This window comes from Aquarana catesbeiana, linkage group LG02, assembly GCF_042186555.1.
Source record: "Aquarana catesbeiana isolate 2022-GZ linkage group LG02, ASM4218655v1, whole genome shotgun sequence".
NCBI classification, from domain to species: Eukaryota; Metazoa; Chordata; class Amphibia; order Anura; family Ranidae; genus Aquarana; species Aquarana catesbeiana.
This window is the reverse complement of record NC_133325.1, coordinates 683,437,267-683,456,733: the sequence shown is the minus strand read 5'-3', so window position 1 is coordinate 683,456,733 and position 19,467 is coordinate 683,437,267. Positions and strand designations below refer to the sequence as shown.

Genomic DNA, 19,467 nt, shown 5'->3' with positions numbered 1-19,467 from the left:
TTCATGGTAGATGTGATTTGATTGATTCACTCATCTTAAGTTTTTTAGCAACTTGCCCAAAGTGTATTTCCAAAATTCTCCAGTAGACTGCAGTAAAGTACACTCCCAAATGAATATAATGCCATGCTCTGTACTGATGTGTGTTAATGTGCTTGGACAGCTCCCAGCATAACTGTGAGTAACTTCTCTGACTCAAGTTAAGAGTAGGAAAGAGGTTACACTAAAAATCTTTCCAAAGAATCTACAAGATAGTCAGCTTGGTAGTAGGCTGCTTTGAAATGTAGATGCTTGGTATGCACACAGCCAATTATATTATTGGGATGTAACCTTATTTATCTCTTGTCAGGATACAGGCTGGCTGACAGCTCTGCAGGATGACTTTCTCCTCCCATGTGATTGTCTACTAAGGGTGGACTGTGACCTTGCCTCAAAATGCAGCTTGAAATTTCAAAACACACCTTGATTACCTCCCACTATCTACCTCAGCACTATATCAATGAGAGGAAGCCTGGCAGGATCACATTTATCCATTGAGTGCTGTGAGGACAGAGCTTGCCTGGATCTCAGTCTTGCAGGAATCTGTTGAAGTCACTCCAGCTGTAATATTGAGCCTTCCATATGATGGCACCATATGTGAGACAACTTCTGAACTGCAAGAGGTTCTTCATTCTGGTTTTTACTCCCCTGTTGCTGCTACCTTTACCCCTCATCATCCGTACAAAGGTAATGTGAACTAAAACTATAGAACGGTTATTCATTCATTGTTGACTTGTTGGCTCTTTGATTGTATTCTGTTTTGTAATGCTGAATTGCATATCAACATATATAGATATATATATAATATTTTAACAAGTGAAAAAAGAAAAAACTTTCTCTAATTAGAAAGTCCCGTGATAGATTTTGGAAAGCAGTCCTGAACTATCTGAAAGATACCCTGGACCTTCCAAACATCTATTCCCCAGCTAAATGTCTTCTTGGAGACCTGGAGGAGGAAGAGGTATCAAACTCACAGAAAACCCTTTTGAGAATAGTCTTTTGCTATGCTAAGAAAGCACTGGCCCTGAGATGGAGGAACCCGACTTCACCGTCTCTTCAAAACTGGGGGACACTTGTTAACAAAGCATTGCCAATGTACAAATTAACCTACACTGCTAGAGGTTGTCCTAAGGAGTTTGAGAAAGTATGGGCAGGTTGGATAAAATATGTATCAGGAGACATAGAGGTATGATAGCTGACGAATAGATGTAGTAGAACTAAGATAGCTATGAACAAGTGTCAGGTGAGACTTCACAGAACTAGACATAAACTATGTTGTCTTCTTGAAAGCAGGATGGGACACGAATGAAACACAAAACTTGGTTAACAATCCTGCAATAGGTTTACTTTGTTTTATTGAAAAGAAGCAGTAGCTATAATATAATATAATATATTATATTATAATATAATATAATATACGTGAATATGTACTGTGGAATGTAATTGTACAACATTTTTGAAAATCAAAATCAAATAAAAAAAAAAAAAAAGTAAGTCCTGTGATGCTTTAAATTCCTTATGCAGAGCCAGCTTCAGGATGAACCTGCTGGTCTAGAAGTGCATAAATAGTAGCTGCTTAGGGCCCTTTCACAGGTGTGGATCCGTATCCAGCCATCCGCTTGCTCAGCAGGGATCGCTCTGTTGATCCCCGCTGAGCCGGCAGATGACAAGTCCGTCTTTGCACTCTGTACAGGGACGGACCTGTCAGAGAGACCGCTCTCCTCTATGGGGGAATCGGATGATTACGGACCACCTGTTCATTTTCATCCGATCCGATCCGCCAGACGGATGGAAAATAGGACATCCATCTGTCTGCATTTTGCGGAGCAGATTGGATCGGGGCGGATTGGATGTCAGCGGACATGTCACCGCTGACATCCAACGCTCCATGGAGATGTATGGAGCGACCGTTCAGATCCCCTGAAAAAACTGACAGGCGGATTTGAACGGTCCGCATGTGTGAAAAGGCACTTATGCATTGACAGGATGGTATTTTCAGTGTAGCTGACTGTGTGTGCAGTGTTGACCAATTCTAGCTTGTGTAAACTACAGTTAACACAAAAGGTTAAAAAACACAATCATTATGTTGAGCAGTTGAGTTATTTAACCAACAATCTGATGTATGTAGCAGCAGCAGGCACCTCCGGATGACTGAAAAAGTGGAAAAACCTTGTTTGTTTACTATTTTTCCCTTCTGAGATATGCAGCAATAGAAATATCTGCCTTCCATTGACTAATCATATTTACTCACCCAGTCAAGCATATGAGTGAAGACCCATTTGGCCAACAGACTCGGTTTCAAGTAGTCAGATCTTGCCTTCACAGACAGATCTTTTGGCATTGGAACATATCACCCTAATGCCCTGTACACGCGATCAGAAATTCTGCCAGCAAAAGTCGGATGAGAGCTTTTGGTCAGAAATTCCGACCGTGTGTATGCTCCATCGGACTTTTGCTGGCAGAATTCCAGCCAGCAAAAGATTGAGAGCAGGTTCTCTATTTTTCGGTTGGAAAAAGTTCCTATCCGGAAATATGTTCGTCTGTATGCAATTCGGACGTGCAAAAAATCACGCATGCTCAGAAACAATTCGACGCATGATTGGAAGTATTGAACTGCATTTTCTCGGCTCGTCATAGTGTTGTACGTCACCGCGTTCTTGACGGTCAAAAGTTCAGAGAACTTTTGTGTGACCGTGTGTATGCAAGGCAAGCTTGAGCAGAATTCCATCAGAAAAACCATCCAAGTTTACGCGTGTACGCGGCATTACTCCTTCTGAACCCTACTTTTCAGCATTTTATTGGGGGCCTTAACGCCATCCTTTGACACCACCAGGGGGCTGCTTATATCAATCAGAAATGGTCAGACTGCGGACATACTGTACTACAAGTGTTGTTGGAGATTGGAAACCCACTGCAGGAGACAGACAAAGACTGGGGACGTTATCAGAGACTGTCATGACTGCCCTTTTGCAGGACCACACATCAAGTACCAAAGGGCTGCATGTAACTCCCAAGATGCAGGATGGGCACCAGGCCATTAGATATTAGAGTCAAATATATTTTTATTAAGTTTGCAAGGTTATACAGAGCCAGTCAACAATGGCAAAACGTAATATATAACAGTTAGCATGGTAGAAATCAGTTCGCCTGTGCACAAACTATACATATAAAAGAGCATAGTATGTAAAAAATGAGTGAATATTAGTTTGGTTTAGGTTCAATCCCTTGAATAATATAGAAACCATGTTACAGAACAACTTAGAAAACGTGAATTGCAACGTCTGCTATTTATATCATAAAAGAGAGGGGAAGGAGTGAATGGTGGAGTAAAGAGAAAGAGAGAGAAGAGGAAAGAAGGTAGGGAACAGGTGAGGATAGGAGGGTCAAGTCGAGCAGGCAGGCTGGCCATTAGATATTAAATGATAGTCTACTAATTGGTAGGATAGGGTGATGACAGCCCCATGTACTGACAGGGGATAAAATTACTGGGCACCTTAGAAATTATTGCTCAATTGTTACTGTTTTCACTAACTTAAGGAATGCATGGATACCTTCTCCTACTCCCTCCTTTATCACCTAAAACCGGAGCGCTTGTATAACTAGAATGCTCCTGTTTAGTGCTGAAAGTAGCCATAGGGACACTATGAGATGGTTGGTCTGCGCAAGCACACCTGACCATTTTCTAAAGGTCTTATATTTTATATACATTCCTATTTTAAGTTTTACAAGCTTATTTTGTGTGGGATATTCCATGTCATGTTGGTAATTGATTCAGCATGTGCACTAAAAAAGTTCCAAACAGATTTTGTAAAAGAATTCTTTCTAAGAATATACACTATATTTCCAAAAGTATTGGGACACCCGCCTTTTCATGCACATGAACTTTAATGGCATTCCAGTCTTAGTCGGTAAGGTTCAATATTGAGTTGTCCCACCTTTTGCAGCTATAACAGCTTCATCTCTTCTAGAAAGGCTGTCCACAAGGTTTAGGCATGTGTCTATGGAGATGTTTGACCTTTCTTCCAAAAGCACATTTCCGAGGTCAGGCACTGATGTGGACGAGAAGGCCTGACTCACAGTCTCCGCTCTAGTTCATCCCAAAAGTGTTCTATCGGGTTAAGGTCAGGACTCTGTGCAGGCCAGTCAAGTTCCTCCACCCCAAACCCACTTATCCATGTCTTTATGGACCTTGCTTTGTGCACTGGTCCAAATCATTTGGTGGAGGGGGATTATGGTGTGGGGTTGTTTTTCAGGGGTCGGGGTTGGCCCATTTGTTCCAATGAAGATAACTCTTAAGGTGCCAGCATACCAAGACATTTTGGAAGATTTCAGGCACCCAAATTTGTGAGAACAGTTTGGGGATGGCCCCTTCCTGTTCCAACATGACTGTGCACCAGTGCACAAAGCAAGGTCCATAAAGAAATAGATGAGGGAGTTTGGGGTGGAGGAACTTGACTGGCCTGCACAGTCTTGACCTCAACCCGATAGAACACCTTTGGAATGAATTAGAGCGGAAACTGCGAGCCAGGCCTTCTTGTCAACATCAGTGCCTGACCTCACAAATGCACTTCTGGAAGAATGGTCAAACATTCCCATAGACACTCCTAGACCTTGTGGACAGCCTTCCCAGAAGAGCTTAAGCTGTTATAGCTGCAAAGGGTGGGCCAACTAAATATTGAACCCTATGGACTAAGACTGGGATACCATTAAAGTTCATGTGCTTGTAAAGGCAGGCATCCCAATACTTTTGGTAATATAGTGTATCTGTGATAAGAATAAACCTGGATTGTCCCATGTGATTGTCTACTAAGGCCTGGTTCACATTTATGCAGGTTGCAGTTTGCATATTGCAGGTGCATTTTTCATCCATTGAAGTCTATGGAACCAAAAACCAGAAAATATTCCTTTGCTTAAAACACACAGATGTGAACGTGACCCATAGGAAACCATGTTAAATGGACTGGAGTGTGTTTCTGCAAAACTGAAAAAAGCACTAAAAAATGCATAGATGTGAAGGCCTAAGGGTGGACTGTGACCTTGCCTCAAAATGCATCTTGAAATTTCAAAACACACCTTGATTACCTCCCACTATCTACCTCAGCACTATATCAATGAGAAGAAGCCTGGCAGTATCACATTTATCCATCGAGTGCTGTGAGGACAGAGCTTGCCTGCATCTAAAGCCTTGTACACACGATCAGATTGTTGGCAGGGGATTGTCTGATGACAGACTGTTGTGCTAAAATCTTACAGTTAGTACGCTCCTCCTGACAATTGTTGTCCAACTTTCGGCCAATAAATGTTGGATGGCAGGCTAGTAAATTTTCAGCAGACAACAGTCTATTGTCTGATTTTTGTATTGTCAGTACACAAGTCCGTCACACAAAAGTCGAAAGTACAAACATGCATGCTCGGAATCAATGCTCACCAAACACAAAATTAACAGAAGGGGCCCAAAGGGTGGAGCTCAAGAGCTGAAATTCCTCGTAGTACGTCACTACGTTTGTGTTTGTTGGCCGACAATTGTGTACCATTAGTTTGCAAGACAAGTTCCTGGCACATGCCCTTTGGACAAAAATCAGACATTCGGTTGGCCAACAATAGTACCGTGTGTACGAGGCATAAGTCTTGCAGGAATCTGTTGAAGTCACTCTAGCTGTATATTCAGCCTTCCATATGATGTAAATATAGATTTCCCCTCGGGAATGGGACTTTTTAAGCACAGATTGTGAAGCGATATTTTGTAAAAAAAAAATCTTCAGATTTATTTAAAGTATCAAAAAGAATAACAATCATATACAGGAAATTGTAAAACATGGAATATTTAGACCATCATACATACAACATCAGATGCAAATAATGAGCGGAAAACCTCCATAATATAAGCATCCATAATCTAAACAGAAAATACTAATTGCATTCGTAATTCCTACGCGTTACGGAGTACAATAGACTCCTTCTTCAGGGATAGTCCGATATGCAGTTATAGTGATAATGGTAGTCTATAACATATAAAGATATGCATTATACATCCATTAGATACTGAAACAAACGTGATGGCGACAGATGAAACAGCATCTAATTGCCGCTCACATACTCACATGTCTAATGATGGTATAAGGGATGCAGTGTAGACGGAGAAATTCAGAAAAGATCTGGTCAATAGAGGAGTGGACACCGAGCCACCACAATGCAAACCGTGATCAGAACAGCATTGCTAGGGGCAGAGAGACAATAATTAAGGTAAAGGGAGTGAAAGAATACCTGAAACCCCAAACGTGCGCATACACACCTGCATACACACAATTTGTACATGTGCACATGTGTATACACAAACGGCTGCGGTTGATGGCCTATTGGTGTCTAAAGATGCATACAGGTTTCATAAAAGGCATACCTTTAGAGTCGCTATGATAACTGCACAGTATGCAGGGTGTGTTGATATAGATTTAGATGTCCGACATGATTTGTCATTAATTTCATATATAGGAAGAAAAGCCTGAAGGTAAATAGGTGTTCAATATGAAAACAACAAATTGAAGGCAACTATTGAAGTTCGTCTCTCCTGAAAATCCTAATTCAGCCCAGCATCAAAGCAGCAGGGGGAATGACCACCTAAAAAACTTTTATAGAGACAAAGAGTATCTGGTCTCAAATAACAGGCAATAAATATAGGATATAGTGAAGCAAAGAGAAGGTGCTTCAGGAGTACTGAGATATTTGTCATACAGGAGATAGAGCGTCAAAGTGATGACACTTGCCTGTGCATCAAGATTCAATGTGGACTGCTCCCATGATCGATTGCCATGAGGGGAGATTGAGTTTCACCTCCTATTTATGGCGCCAGATTGCCGTAAACCCGTCCCAAATCACAGGTGGAGACAATCACCAAGGACTGAATCCACCTGTGCTGCTCGAATGGTCCCCCGAGTGCACGGCGCATGGCGCCACCCCATGCCCACATCCAAGATGGTTGCACAAGTGGAGTGACATCATGCATCGCGCTCCCACTGACACGCATGCGCAGAGGCACCCAGAGGCTATGACAGCTGTGAAGGAGGGAGAAAGGAATACCGTAACCGCCAGAGGTGATCCAATGCACGTGCGGACTGCGCGTGCGCATTTCCCGATAGCTGCCGGCAACAGGCGGGGCTGGATGGAAAAGCGGGAGTGGCAAAGGATAGGCCACATCATACAGCCCAGATAGTTGCCAAGCGATCTAGGGGCCGTGGGGTGGGTGAGACCCACCCGAAAAGGCCCGTGGACCAGAACGGCCCACGCATGCTAGGATTGCGCGGAAGGGGCACCACGCCCCAACTGACCAAAAAAGAAAGGGAAAAAAGGAAAGAGAGAGAAAGCACAGACAAGGAAACGAGGGGAGCAAAGACAGGGGGAATACCATAGTGGAAAGAAAGGGAAAGGGAGAGAGTGGGAAAAATAAAAATAAAAGAATTTATAGAAGGACCTGTTATTGCCCCAAAATAGACATGTGTGGCATATAGAACGACAAATGAATGCAGGGCTTGGATCGGGCAGGATACCCAAACATGGCAGTGTACACATGGTGTGAATAAGTGTCTACCAAGATAAACAGTTATGTTGAGAACAAACTCAATAGAGCTCAGAGATACCAAGGTCGAAGTCGCACAGTCTAAAATCTGCAATTATGTTATTTTTTCATACCTCCAGATACAAACCCTTCTAAGAAGGGTATGTAATTGACCACCTCATTGAGGCCTGGGAAGATGGTAGATTGAAGGCAAAAAATCAACTTTAATTGTCTCTGGAGTAGGACCTTGTTCCAGTCCCCTCCGCTCAAGTTGGGATGTATTCTGTCAAGGACTAAAATTTTAATTTTAGGAAAAAGGCCATTATGCAGTACAGTTACATGTCTCCCCAAAGGGAGATCTGGATTGCATCCCTTCATGCTCCAAATGTGTTTTGACAACCTTGGTCTTTCCTACATAGAATGAGCCACAATCACATAATAACAAATAAACCACACCATGTGTCTTACAGTTGGCAAAATGTTGGGCCCTAAAGATTCTGCCGTTGGGTAACCTACATGTGGGACCTAAGTGTATATAATGGCAGAAGCTGCAGCCACCGCAGGTATACGTCCCCTTGAGTTTACACGGGACACCCTGATTTTCTCTCTTAAATTCACTCCGAATGATGTAGTCCCTGATAGAGGCGGCGCGTCTGAAAGTGATGAGAGGTTTGTATGGCACAAATCTACCTATATTAGGATTCATAGATAAGAGATGCCAGTATTTTTGGATTACATTCCTAATTTGGGCATGCTGATTCGAATATGTTACTTATTATTCTAGTTGTATCCTCTGATTTACTGTCCTTTTTCTGGCCATACAGAAGTTCACATCTAGTCTTCTCCACTGCCCTCCTATAAGCTTTTCTTTATCCAACAGTCTAGCTTGTAATGTTTTTGCTTCTAGTTGAAAGATTTTTTCATCTGAACAATTTCGCCTAGTTCGAAATGGTATAGAGGTTATGAGGGGCGAGGATGAAAGCTGGAGGCATGCAGGATGGAGTTCCCTGCTGTGGGTTTCTGGAAGAGACGTGTCTGGATGTTACTTCCCTCACCCTAGAGGACTGTGACATCCAAAAATGTCACCTCACGGGAATGGTAAGGCATGGTGAATGTAAGGTTAAACTAATTTTTTTTTAGTCTTGCCAGACATGCAGACAGCAGCTCCCCACGTTTGGGGTTTCAGGTATTCTTTCACTCCCTTTTCACTCCTTTTACCTTAATTATTGTCTCTCCGCCCCTAGCAACACTGTTCTGGTCCCGGTTTGCATTGTGGTGGCTCGGTGTCCGCGCCTCTATTGACCAGATCTTTTCTGAATTTCTCCGTCTACACTGCATCCCTTGGCCATCTTGGTCACCCTTACCCTATCCACTTGGGCCATATACTATCATTAGACATGTGAGTATGTGAGCGGCAATTAGATGCTGTTTCATCTGTCGCCGTCATGTTTGTTTCAGTATCTAATGGGTGTATAATGCATATCTTTATATTTTTTAGACTACCATTATCACTATAACTGCATATCGGACTATCCCTGAAGAAGGAGTCTATTGTACTCCGTAACGCGTATGAATTACAAATGCAATTAGTATTTTGTGTTTACATTATGGATGCTTCTATTATGGTGGTTTTCCACTCATTATTTGCATTTCCTGTATATGATTGTTATTCTTTTTGATACTCTTTTTGATACTTTAAATAAATTTGAAGAATTTTTTGCAAAAATATCATTTCACAATATATGCCTAAAAAGGTCCCATTTCCAAAGGGAAATCTATATCTACATTGAATCAAGGGATGTTGGCCTTTCAACAGCAGATATAGCCCACCTCCAATTTTTTTATATTTAGCCTTCCATATGATGGCACCATATGTGATACAATCTCTGAACTGCAATAGGTTTTTCATTCTGGTTTTCACTCCCCTGTTGCTGCTATCTTTACCCCTCATCATCCATACAAAGGTAATGTGAACTAAAACTATAGAACGGTTATTCATTCATTGTTGACTTGTTGGCTCTTTGATTGTATTCTGTTTTGTAATGCTGAATTGCATATCAACATATATATATAATATTTTAACAAGTGAAAAAAGAAAAAACTTTCTCTAATTAGAAAGTCCTGTGATGCTTCAAATTCCTTCTGCAGAGCCAGCTTCAGGATGAACCTGCTGGTCTAGAAGTGCATAAATAGTAACTGCTTAGGCATTGACAGGACGGTATTTTCAGTTTAGCTGACTGTGTATGCAGTTTTGACCAATTCTAGCTTGTGTAAATGACAGTTAACACAAAGGGTTAAAAACCACAATCATTATGTTGAGCAGTTGACTTATTTAACCAACAATCTGATGTATGTAGCAGGCACCTCCGAATGACTGAAAAAGTCAAAAAACCTTGTCTGTTTACTATTTTTTCCTTCTGAGATATGCAGCAATAGAAATATCTGCCTTCCATTGACTAATCATATTCACTCAGCCAGTCAAGCATATGAGTGAAGACCCAGTTGGCCAACAGACTCGTTTTCAAGTCAGATCTTGCCTTCACAGACTGATCTTTTGGCTTTAGAATATATCACCCTTGCTCCTTCCGAACCCTACTTTTCGGGCCTTACCTAATTGTTAATATGCACGTTACACTAATCATTTTATTGGCAACCATGCTTGAATAATTTCAGATGACATAACTTTAGCACTACTGAGCTCTGAAACAAGGGTTTAAGGTACCATATGTAGCAAAGTCCCAGGCCTCTCTAGGCCTAATGGTGACCTCCAGAGTTAGGGACAGCTGACATTCTTCTGTGTAGAGTGGGTTACGAGGCATGGTGGGTGTTATGCAAGGTGGATTGATGGGCGCCAGACACTTCTTAAATGCAAAGAGATTTATTGTCTCTTAAACAGAACTGTGGGAGAGAGGGTTGGGGCCAGGACACTCTTAAGTAGATGCAATGTTCTTCTTCAAGATAGAATTTGTTACAGGGTTTTAAATACATGGTAGAACACAAACCTGATATAATATGTTGTTAAAATCTAGACAGATTTACACATTACCTATCTGATATAATCACTTCTACAATGTGCAATAAAGAGTTCTCACTTCTCTGCAATTAAGCAGGACCCAAAATAGCCTCATGTTGCTTTCAGAATTTATCAGAAAGATAACCTTTAAGTAACTTTTGAATCTGAATGAATACATTCCTGACATGTCATAATATACAGCAACCATATATTTTTCAAAAAAAGATAAAAGAAACCTGGGAACTAGATTGTATTTTTTCAGATGCCTCAATAAAATTAAACGATGAAGTAAAGTGGACTTATCCCCACCTCTCCTTCCCATTTTCCCCACTATACATTCAATAAGGAAGAGTGCAATCAAAATACTTACCAATGATGAAAGAAGCGTCTCTTTTAGTAAAAGTCACGTGACCAAAGTTATTGGTCATGTTAGCTCACCTGAAGAAGATTAGGATTGTGAATTTCAAACATTGGAAGCTCAGCATGAAAAGATCCCTAATACCGCGTAACCATGAGCGGACTTCTCGTCGGACTGAACTCCGAAGGACTTTTCGACGAAGTTCTGACGCAGTTCCGACGAAACGGACTTGCCTACACACGATCTCACCAAAGTCCGATCGTTTCGAACCTAATGACGTACGACCGGACTAGAAAAGGAAGTTCAATAGCCAGTAGCCAATAGCTGCCCTTGCTACGTTTTCGGTTCGTCGGACTTGCATACAGACGAACATTTTTTTCGATAGGAATCGAGTCCGTTGGAAAGATTTGAAACATGTTCTATTTCTAAGGTCCGTCAGATTTTTCGACAGAAAAGGTCAGATGAAGTCCACACACGATCGAATTCGAATAAATCTGTAGGACCTTTTCTGCTGGAAAGTCGGGTCATGTATACAAGACATCACTTTGTACAAGTCTTTAGAGAGGTCTAATACATGACCTCCTCAGGAATAAGTACTAGATTATAATAAAGGCAATATGGTTGCATGGCCCTAAAGCTGGTCAAACACAAGGACATTTTTTTAAGCAATTTCAAACGCTTTCAGCCAGGATGCAATATGAAAAAAATAACCAAAATAAAAGCAACCTACAACCAAGAGTTTCTGTCGAAATAGTGAAAGGATCTAAGCAATTGGTGGTAGGTTGGCTTGATCCATTTTGTTGTTATCGCAAATTAAAGCTGTTTGAAAGCAGTAGAAATCACTTTCATTATGTGTGGCTGGAATTAGATAAAACATTTAAAGGGAGCCAACTGACGTTTGTTATTTAAGATCACAGAGTGCCCCTGTTGATTTTAACAGTGAAGTTTAATCAATGTTTCTAGTATAACAATACAAAACAGTAATGCCCCGTACACACGGTCGGACACTGATCGGACATTCCGACAACAAAATCCATGGATTTTTTTCTGACAGATGTTGGCTCAAACTTGTTTTGCATACACACGGTCGCACAAAGTTGTCGGAAAATTAGATTGTTCTGAACGCGGTGACGTAAAACACGTACGTCAATACTATAAATGGGGCAGTTTTGTGTACACACAATCGGAATTTCTGACAACGGATTTTGTTGTCGGAAAATTTTATATCCTGCTCTCAAACTTTGTGTGCCGGAAATTCCGATGAAAAATGTGTGATGGAGCACACACACGGTCGGAATTTCCAACAACAAGGTCCTATCACACATTTTCCGTCGGAAAATCCGACCGTGTGTACGGGACATTACAGTAAAACAACCGTGCTGGCACAAGAAGGAAGAACAAAGAGGACCTTAAGGCTTTATGTACACTGCTGCTGGTAAACGGACGTTTAGGAGCAGTTGGGCGATTTTTTCCAGGTGCCCCTGCACTCTCCTCTATGTTATCTTATTAGTACATGAACACAGAGTCGTTTATAGCAGTTTCTAGGCAGTTAAGTTTAGAGGCATTTTTTGGAAAGCAAAAAAATGAGTTCAGGATGGATATTCAGAGGCATTTGAAACGCCAAATTCCTGTAACAGCTTGTAAATGCGTGTAAATGTGGTAACTCGTGTTTAGCCTACAGGCGTTTTCATTTTTGACTATTTGCAAAAAAAAACAAAAAAAGCTTCTAAACACAAACGCGGCTAAACGCTGCATGTAAACGTGGAAAAACGGATGTTTTTAAACGTCATTTACTATCTGTCAACTTAAATCATTCAGAGGAAGTTGTAAAATGTCCCGTGTACATTAAAGGGGTTGTAAACCCTTGTGTTTTTTCACCTTAATGTATCCTATGCTGCACAGTGGAGGTAAGTATGACATGTTTGTTATTTTTAAAAAAACAGTGGAGGTAAGTGCAGGTAATTATGACATGTTTGTTATTTAAAAAAAAAAAAAAAAAAAAAAAAAAAGATGAAGCCTTACAATCACTTTAAGACTAATTCCCAGCATACAATTCACACAAGTTAACTTACACATCATATGTGATCACAACTACAGGTCAGGGAAGCCAACAGGTCACCCCAGTGATATAGCAGATATTATCACGTTATTCTACACTAGGATCCATCACATTAAGTGGCAACAAACCTTATAGTATGCAATAGTGTACCCAGAAAGAGCAATAAGTAAAGTTCCATAACACAGTAAGCAGGGGAGCATAGCTCCCTAAAAATTGAGACATAATGTGGAGTGGGAGATAGGGGTAAAAAGGGGGAATAAGGAAGGGAAGAAAAATATGGGGAAGAAAATGGGGTACATGGGAGAGGGCAAGACAGAGACATTTGGAAGACCATCAAATTGTGAGGTCATGGGCCTTAAAGCGGTGGTTCACCCACACCGCCAAAAAAAAAAAATATTAAAAGCCAGCAGCTACAAATACTGCAGCTGCTGACTTTTAATAAATGCCCACTCACCTGTCCCAGGGTCCAGCGATGTCGGCAGGGGACGCCGAGAACCCGCTCGGTTCTCGGCAGCTGCCGCCGCCATCCTAGGTGAGGGAATCAGGAAGTGAAGCATTGCGGCTTCACTTCCCGGTTCCCTACTGCGCATGCACGAGTCGCGCTGCGCGTCCCTAGTGGTCCCCGCTCTCTCCTGAGAGCTGTGTGTTCCCAGCAGACAGCGCGGTCGGGCCGGGAAGAGGCATAGACTCCCATGGGAGTCTATGCCGGAAGTGGGTGCAAATACCTGTCTTAGACAGGTATCTGCACCCCCCTCCCCCCTGAAAGGTGCCAAATGTGACACCGGAGGGGGGGAGGGTTCCGAAAAGCGGAAGTTCCATTTTTGTGTGGACCTCCGCTTTAGCCCAGTATTTCCAAATGTTGTGGAACTTTTTGGGGCAATTACGACCCAGGTAAGTGAGTTTGTACAATTGGGGGACAATATTAATTAAAGTGTTCCATTGGGATATTGTAGGGGGGTCTGGCATATTCCATTTTATAATGGCCTAATAAAATGCATAAAACCGAAACAAATGTTTGTAGACTGTGGTAGCAGTCATTTCACATATACCCAGCAGTAGCATAAGTGGATCTTTAGCAATCGTCAAACCACTAATTACCCCTACCTCTGACACCACTGCATCCCAAAAGACCTGTAGCAGAGGGCAAGACCAAACTGTATGTATGAACGTGCCCACCGAAGTGCGGCACCTAGGACATGTAGGATTCGTAATGGCGTAAATGGAGGACAGCCAGTGGGGAGAGTAATACACTCTGTGGAGCCTGAGGCTCTAATTGGCTTCGAAAAGGGTGAAGTTGTGTGACTATAGCAAATTAATATTCGCTATTGTCTTCCTGCTTCTCCTCCTGGTCAATCAGAAAGCAGGTCTTATGACCCGATTGGTCGAGAGGAGAAGCGACTGTATTGGCCAGGAGCAGAAACAGGGGGGAAGCCGCCAAAGAGGAGATGCAGGTGCTGAAAAAGCTCTATTTGTGGGAAAAAAAGGACATCAATTTTGTTTGGGTAAAGTGTCGCACGACCGTGCAATTGTCAGTTAAAGCGACACAGTGCCGTATCGAAAAAAATGGGCTGGTCATTAAGGGGGCAAATTCTTTTGGGGCTGAAGTGGTTAAACTTGATTAACATATCTTTAAAAAAAAAAAGTTAATGCGTGTGTAAAGGCAGGCATTGCAATACTTTTGGTAATATAGTGCATCTGTAATAAGAATAAACCTGGCCACTGACTATAGATGGCACACAGAACATGCATGAAGGCTCCTACCATATCTACATGTACCTGGAGCAGCAGATATCTGCACTATGAGCAACAACAGATAAAGGTTCAATCAGCTAATCAAATTCTGAAGATTTTATAGGCTGCACATAGAATAAATGATCTTTATGTAGATAGGGTGACAATGGTCTAAATGCCCATGAAAGTTTTAAGAACAACTCGGCACAATCAGCTAAATTATACACTTTAAATACACATATGTGAATAGTCTTAACTGCCAGAAATTTGTCATTTTGTTTATCCAGTCTTGTGAAATGTGCCGAGAAAGAATGGTGACATCATAATTCCCGACTGCAGTTTTCAGTGTCACCTCCCCAAATCATCTGATTTCGGTGCAGGTTTTTCAGCAATGTAAATTTGGTTGCTTGTTTATACAGTAGGTGTGGTTCCTCCTATATAGGTGTGAACATTTTTAACACATTATATTTTTAGCACAATAGTATTATTACCACCAGTATTATGGTGATTAGTTATCATAATAAAACAGTATTTACTGTATAGCCATGGTAGTATAAATTCAGGTTCAAATTAAAGTGACATGGAATAAAATGAAATAAAAATACCATGTGACAGAAGAATCTGCATACTTGCACCGATGAACCAGCCAAAATTTGAGCCCTGGCTGGCCCTGTCAGCATCCTCCCACCTGTCATCCTTCAATCTGAAATTTGAAGGCCGAAGAGCAGCTGCATCCAATCATATGAAGCCATTGTTTGGGTTTTCTGACAGCCGCGGGTGCCAATTATCATAATACAATAACCAGAGAAGATTTATCCACGACTACTATTTAGCATGGATGGGGCAATCCATAGATCTTGCAATGTATGGTCTGCTTTAAATCTTTGTTCTTTTAAAGAGTACTTTGTTCTTTTAAAGGTACTGTTAACTGTTGTGAAAAAAACAACAAAGACAAATTCCAATCTCAACCTACCAGCCAGCTTGCAACAAACCATATTATCCTGTCTAATGCCGTGTACACACGGTCGGACTTTTCAGCTACAAAAGTCCGACAGCCCATCCGACAGACTTTCAAAAGACTTTCGACTGACTTTTGGCGGACTTTCGACGGACTTTCTGACGACCGGATTTGCCTACACACGATCACACCAAAGTCCGACGGATTCGTACGTGATGACGTACACCGGACTAAAATAAGGAAGTTGATAGCCAGTAGCCAATAGCTGCCCTGGCGTCGGTTTTTGTCCGTCGGACTAGCATACAGACGAGCGGATTTCTGGGTCTGGCGGAGTTACGACGTAAAGATTTGAAGCAAGTTCCAAATCTAAAGTCTGTCAGATTTGCGACTGGAAAGGTCCGCTGAAGGTCCGGTGAAGCCCACACACGATCGGATTGTCCGCCGGATTTGGTCCGTCGGCGTCCGTCAGACCAGTCCGGTCGAAAAGTCCGACCGTGTGTATGCCCCATAACAGTTCACGTTAAAGCGGGGGAGGGGGGGGTAGCTTGCACACATTTGCAAATACATGCATAAGCTGCAGAGGCCACAGCACGCCGGTATTATTTGCAGTCCTAGTTCTATAAGTTTTCAGAGCCTCCATAGTAGAAGCACATATATATTAATGGATAGATTGCAGGAGGTATGCCTGCAGGGAGCCCACCCCCCCGGGAGCCCCCCCCCCCTTAAAGGCACAGGGATGCACTGGACACCCAGCAAATAGCACAACGGCAGTGAAGGTCAGGTGACAAATGCGTCCCCTCACCAAATAACCAATGGTACAAACAAACGGCAACTGCCCCAACCTATAATTGGCCTTGACAGCAAGGAGCACATAGAAGGGCGACGTATGTCAAACAACAAAGAAAACCCTTGTTTTTATTGTGAACTATTAGACAGGTCTATTCGGTTTTGCTGCAGGCTGGCTGGTAATTTGAGCTGGGAATATTTCTTTGTTGTTGTATGACATGCGTCATCCTTCCATGTGCTTCTTGCTATTAGGGCCAGTTATAGGTTAGGGCAGTTGCCGTACTGTTAACTGTCGGACTATCATTAGACTATGGAGGAACAACATCACTATGATCAGATCGCGCCTGTGCTCCCATCCTCCAAACTCTTCCTGCTCTAGCTCCCATTGTCTTAACACATAGTAAATTGGCACCACTGTGCAATGTAATAAAGCCTTACTGACCCACCAGACATAAACTACTGTTCTTATACAGAAATTGTTCAGCTAATAAATTTCCATCCGTCTCAGTCAATTTTAATATTGACTTTTGCTCTACTGCACCTTAAACTCCAAGACCGCACTAAGGCCTCATAAATGGGACAGTTTTTTCTTTCAACCAGCAACTGACCCGATTCACCAGATTCACAAACTTGATGTGGATACTTGAACGCTTCCGCTTGTATTCTGACAACAGGGACACTGGGGACACTGTCAGAATACACTGATCATCACTGCACGCTATAGCTAACCGAGCAGCAAAATTCCCTCAGGGTACTTGTACAGATGTTGACAGGTAGATTGACTTCTGGTAAACCACAGTGCCCATACATGGATCGAACCATACAAATTTTGATCCATGTATGTTCCACCTAAAGCGGAGTTCCACCCAAAAGTGCAACTTCGGCTTTAAGGCCTCCTCCCCATCTTCTGTTTGTTAAATGAAGCTTTTGGGGAGGAGCAGGTACCCAAATTTGACAGGTACCTGCTCCCACTCCTGTTATGGTCACCTAGGTGACCGGAAGGAAAAGCTCTCCCTCCCAAAGTCTTCTGGGACATATGACAGGTCCTAGAAGACTTCGGGGCCAGTCACAGACCGCAGTGCCGCTAGTAGAGATGCCTGCGCCTCCGAGGGAGGACACGGGGAGATCACAGCTGCAGTGAGTACACCGCTGGATCGTGGGACAGGTGAGTGGCTGTTTATTAAAAGTCAGCAGCTACACTTTCTGTAGCTGCTGACTTTTAATAAACAAACAAATGACCGGAACTCCGCTTTAAGTCTCAGTTCAAACTGGCGACTTAAATCCTGTAAGCGGCAGCTCAGATTTTTGCAAAAGCCTGTAAAAAGCTGAAGTCTGCTGACAAGTTGACACTTTTTTCATCAATAAGAAGCCCACTAGTATCCTATTGGATACTCAAAAGAAATTCCTTAAAGTGGAGTTCCACCCACTTTTACAACTCTTCAGCATCCCTCACTAAACTGTGCACTGTAAACTAATTGGATATTTTTTTATTTTTTTTTCTCAGCACCTACTGTATATCTGCTGTATTCACTTTTCACTTCCTCCTCCCTGGCCGTGGCCCATCGCATCATTTCCTGTTTGCAATGCCTTCTGGGAAGGGGGCGGCAACTTCCTCTGACACTGTCGTTGCTATGCAAACCTGACCTGAAACCTATTACACTGATTGTGCTGCACTAAGCATGTGCGAGATCTGCAAGGATGAGATCCAGGAAGAAATACAGTCTGGCTTCAGATGCCCACACTTAAGATGGCCACGGCCTGCTGTAAGTTTATAAAATAACAAACTACTGCTATAAAAAAACAAAACAGACCTTAGTTTACAGACTAACTTTACTAGAATACATTAAGCTTGTGTATTATAGGGGTACTTTTATTTAAAAAGTATAATTTCGGCCGGAACACCACTTTAAGGTGTGGACCACATGGATAGAATATGCTCACTCTTCGCTGCCTATGTGAGTTAAAGTAGAACTACTGTATAGGCAAAACTTTTTTTTTTCATTTTGGATAGAGTACAGGAGGGTTATAACTCCAGGTCACTAGTGACCCCATTGAAATATTTCCCCTCTATTACTTTTCTGGGGATAACCCAGTGATTTTCATTGACTTTCTCTTTCAATTATTAATTATAAACAGGACAGATAGAGAGGGCGAATCTCCCTAACGGAGAAAAGATATACCAGTGCTCCCTGACGGGGACACAGACAGCAATACAAATTGGCAAGCTTTCTAATTCATCTCCCCTCTATCCAAAATGTTTAAAAAAATTGCCTTTAGTCATATTTTAAGCCTCCTTATTAGGAGGTGAATAAACACCTGGGAGTCACCGGCCCCCCAGCCCCCCCGTTTTAGTTACCTGAGCCCCTTCATCTCCTCGACGGGGACGCACTGTCCCTCTCTCCACGGGGTCCTGGCTCTTGATTGGATAGATTGATAGCAGTGCAGCCATTGGCTCCCGCTGCTGTCAATCAAATTCAATGACGCAGGCGGGGCCAAAACGGCATTTGCATCTATGGACGCAAATGCTGGACTCGGGAGCGTGCCCACAAGGTAACCCCCTGGGAGAGCGCTTCTCCTAGGGGGTTATCTGATGAGGGGAGGAGCCGTGAGAGCTGCCGGGGGACCCCAGTAATGGACGATCGGGGCCAGTTTGTGTAAAATGATCTGCACAGTGGAGGTAAGTATGATATGTTTGTTATTTTTAAAAAATAAAAACAAACCTTTACAATCACTTTAAACTTTGGGCCCCTGGGCTAGGCTGTCCTCGATGTCCCCTTCTCCCAACCTTCCCCTCCCCTCTTATCCTTCTTCTCTACTCTATTAAAGGATGTTTTCATCTTTTCTCTTGCTTCTGCCTCAATATGAAACCCACTATCTAGCTAGATTTAGTACTCACTTGAGCAATGTTTTGTCTGCTGCCTCACAACATCTCAGCTAGTGAAGGATCATCTTTATGTCACCGGCTTCCTGTTCTTTT

At 42.4% G+C, this 19,467-nt stretch overlaps 1 protein-coding gene across 1 annotated transcript in view; it reads left to right on the top strand.

Moving 5' to 3' along the window:
* Positions 1-227: 227 nt before the first annotated feature.
* The window catches only part of SLC13A5 (solute carrier family 13 member 5), a 162,260-nt gene continuing 143,020 nt past the window's right edge, over positions 228-19,467 (top strand). Inside the window, exon 1 of the mRNA XM_073616745.1 lies at positions 228-723. Coding sequence (XP_073472846.1) covers positions 619-723 — 105 coding nt within the window. The 5' untranslated portion in view covers positions 228-618. The remainder of the gene's footprint in view (positions 724-19,467) is intronic.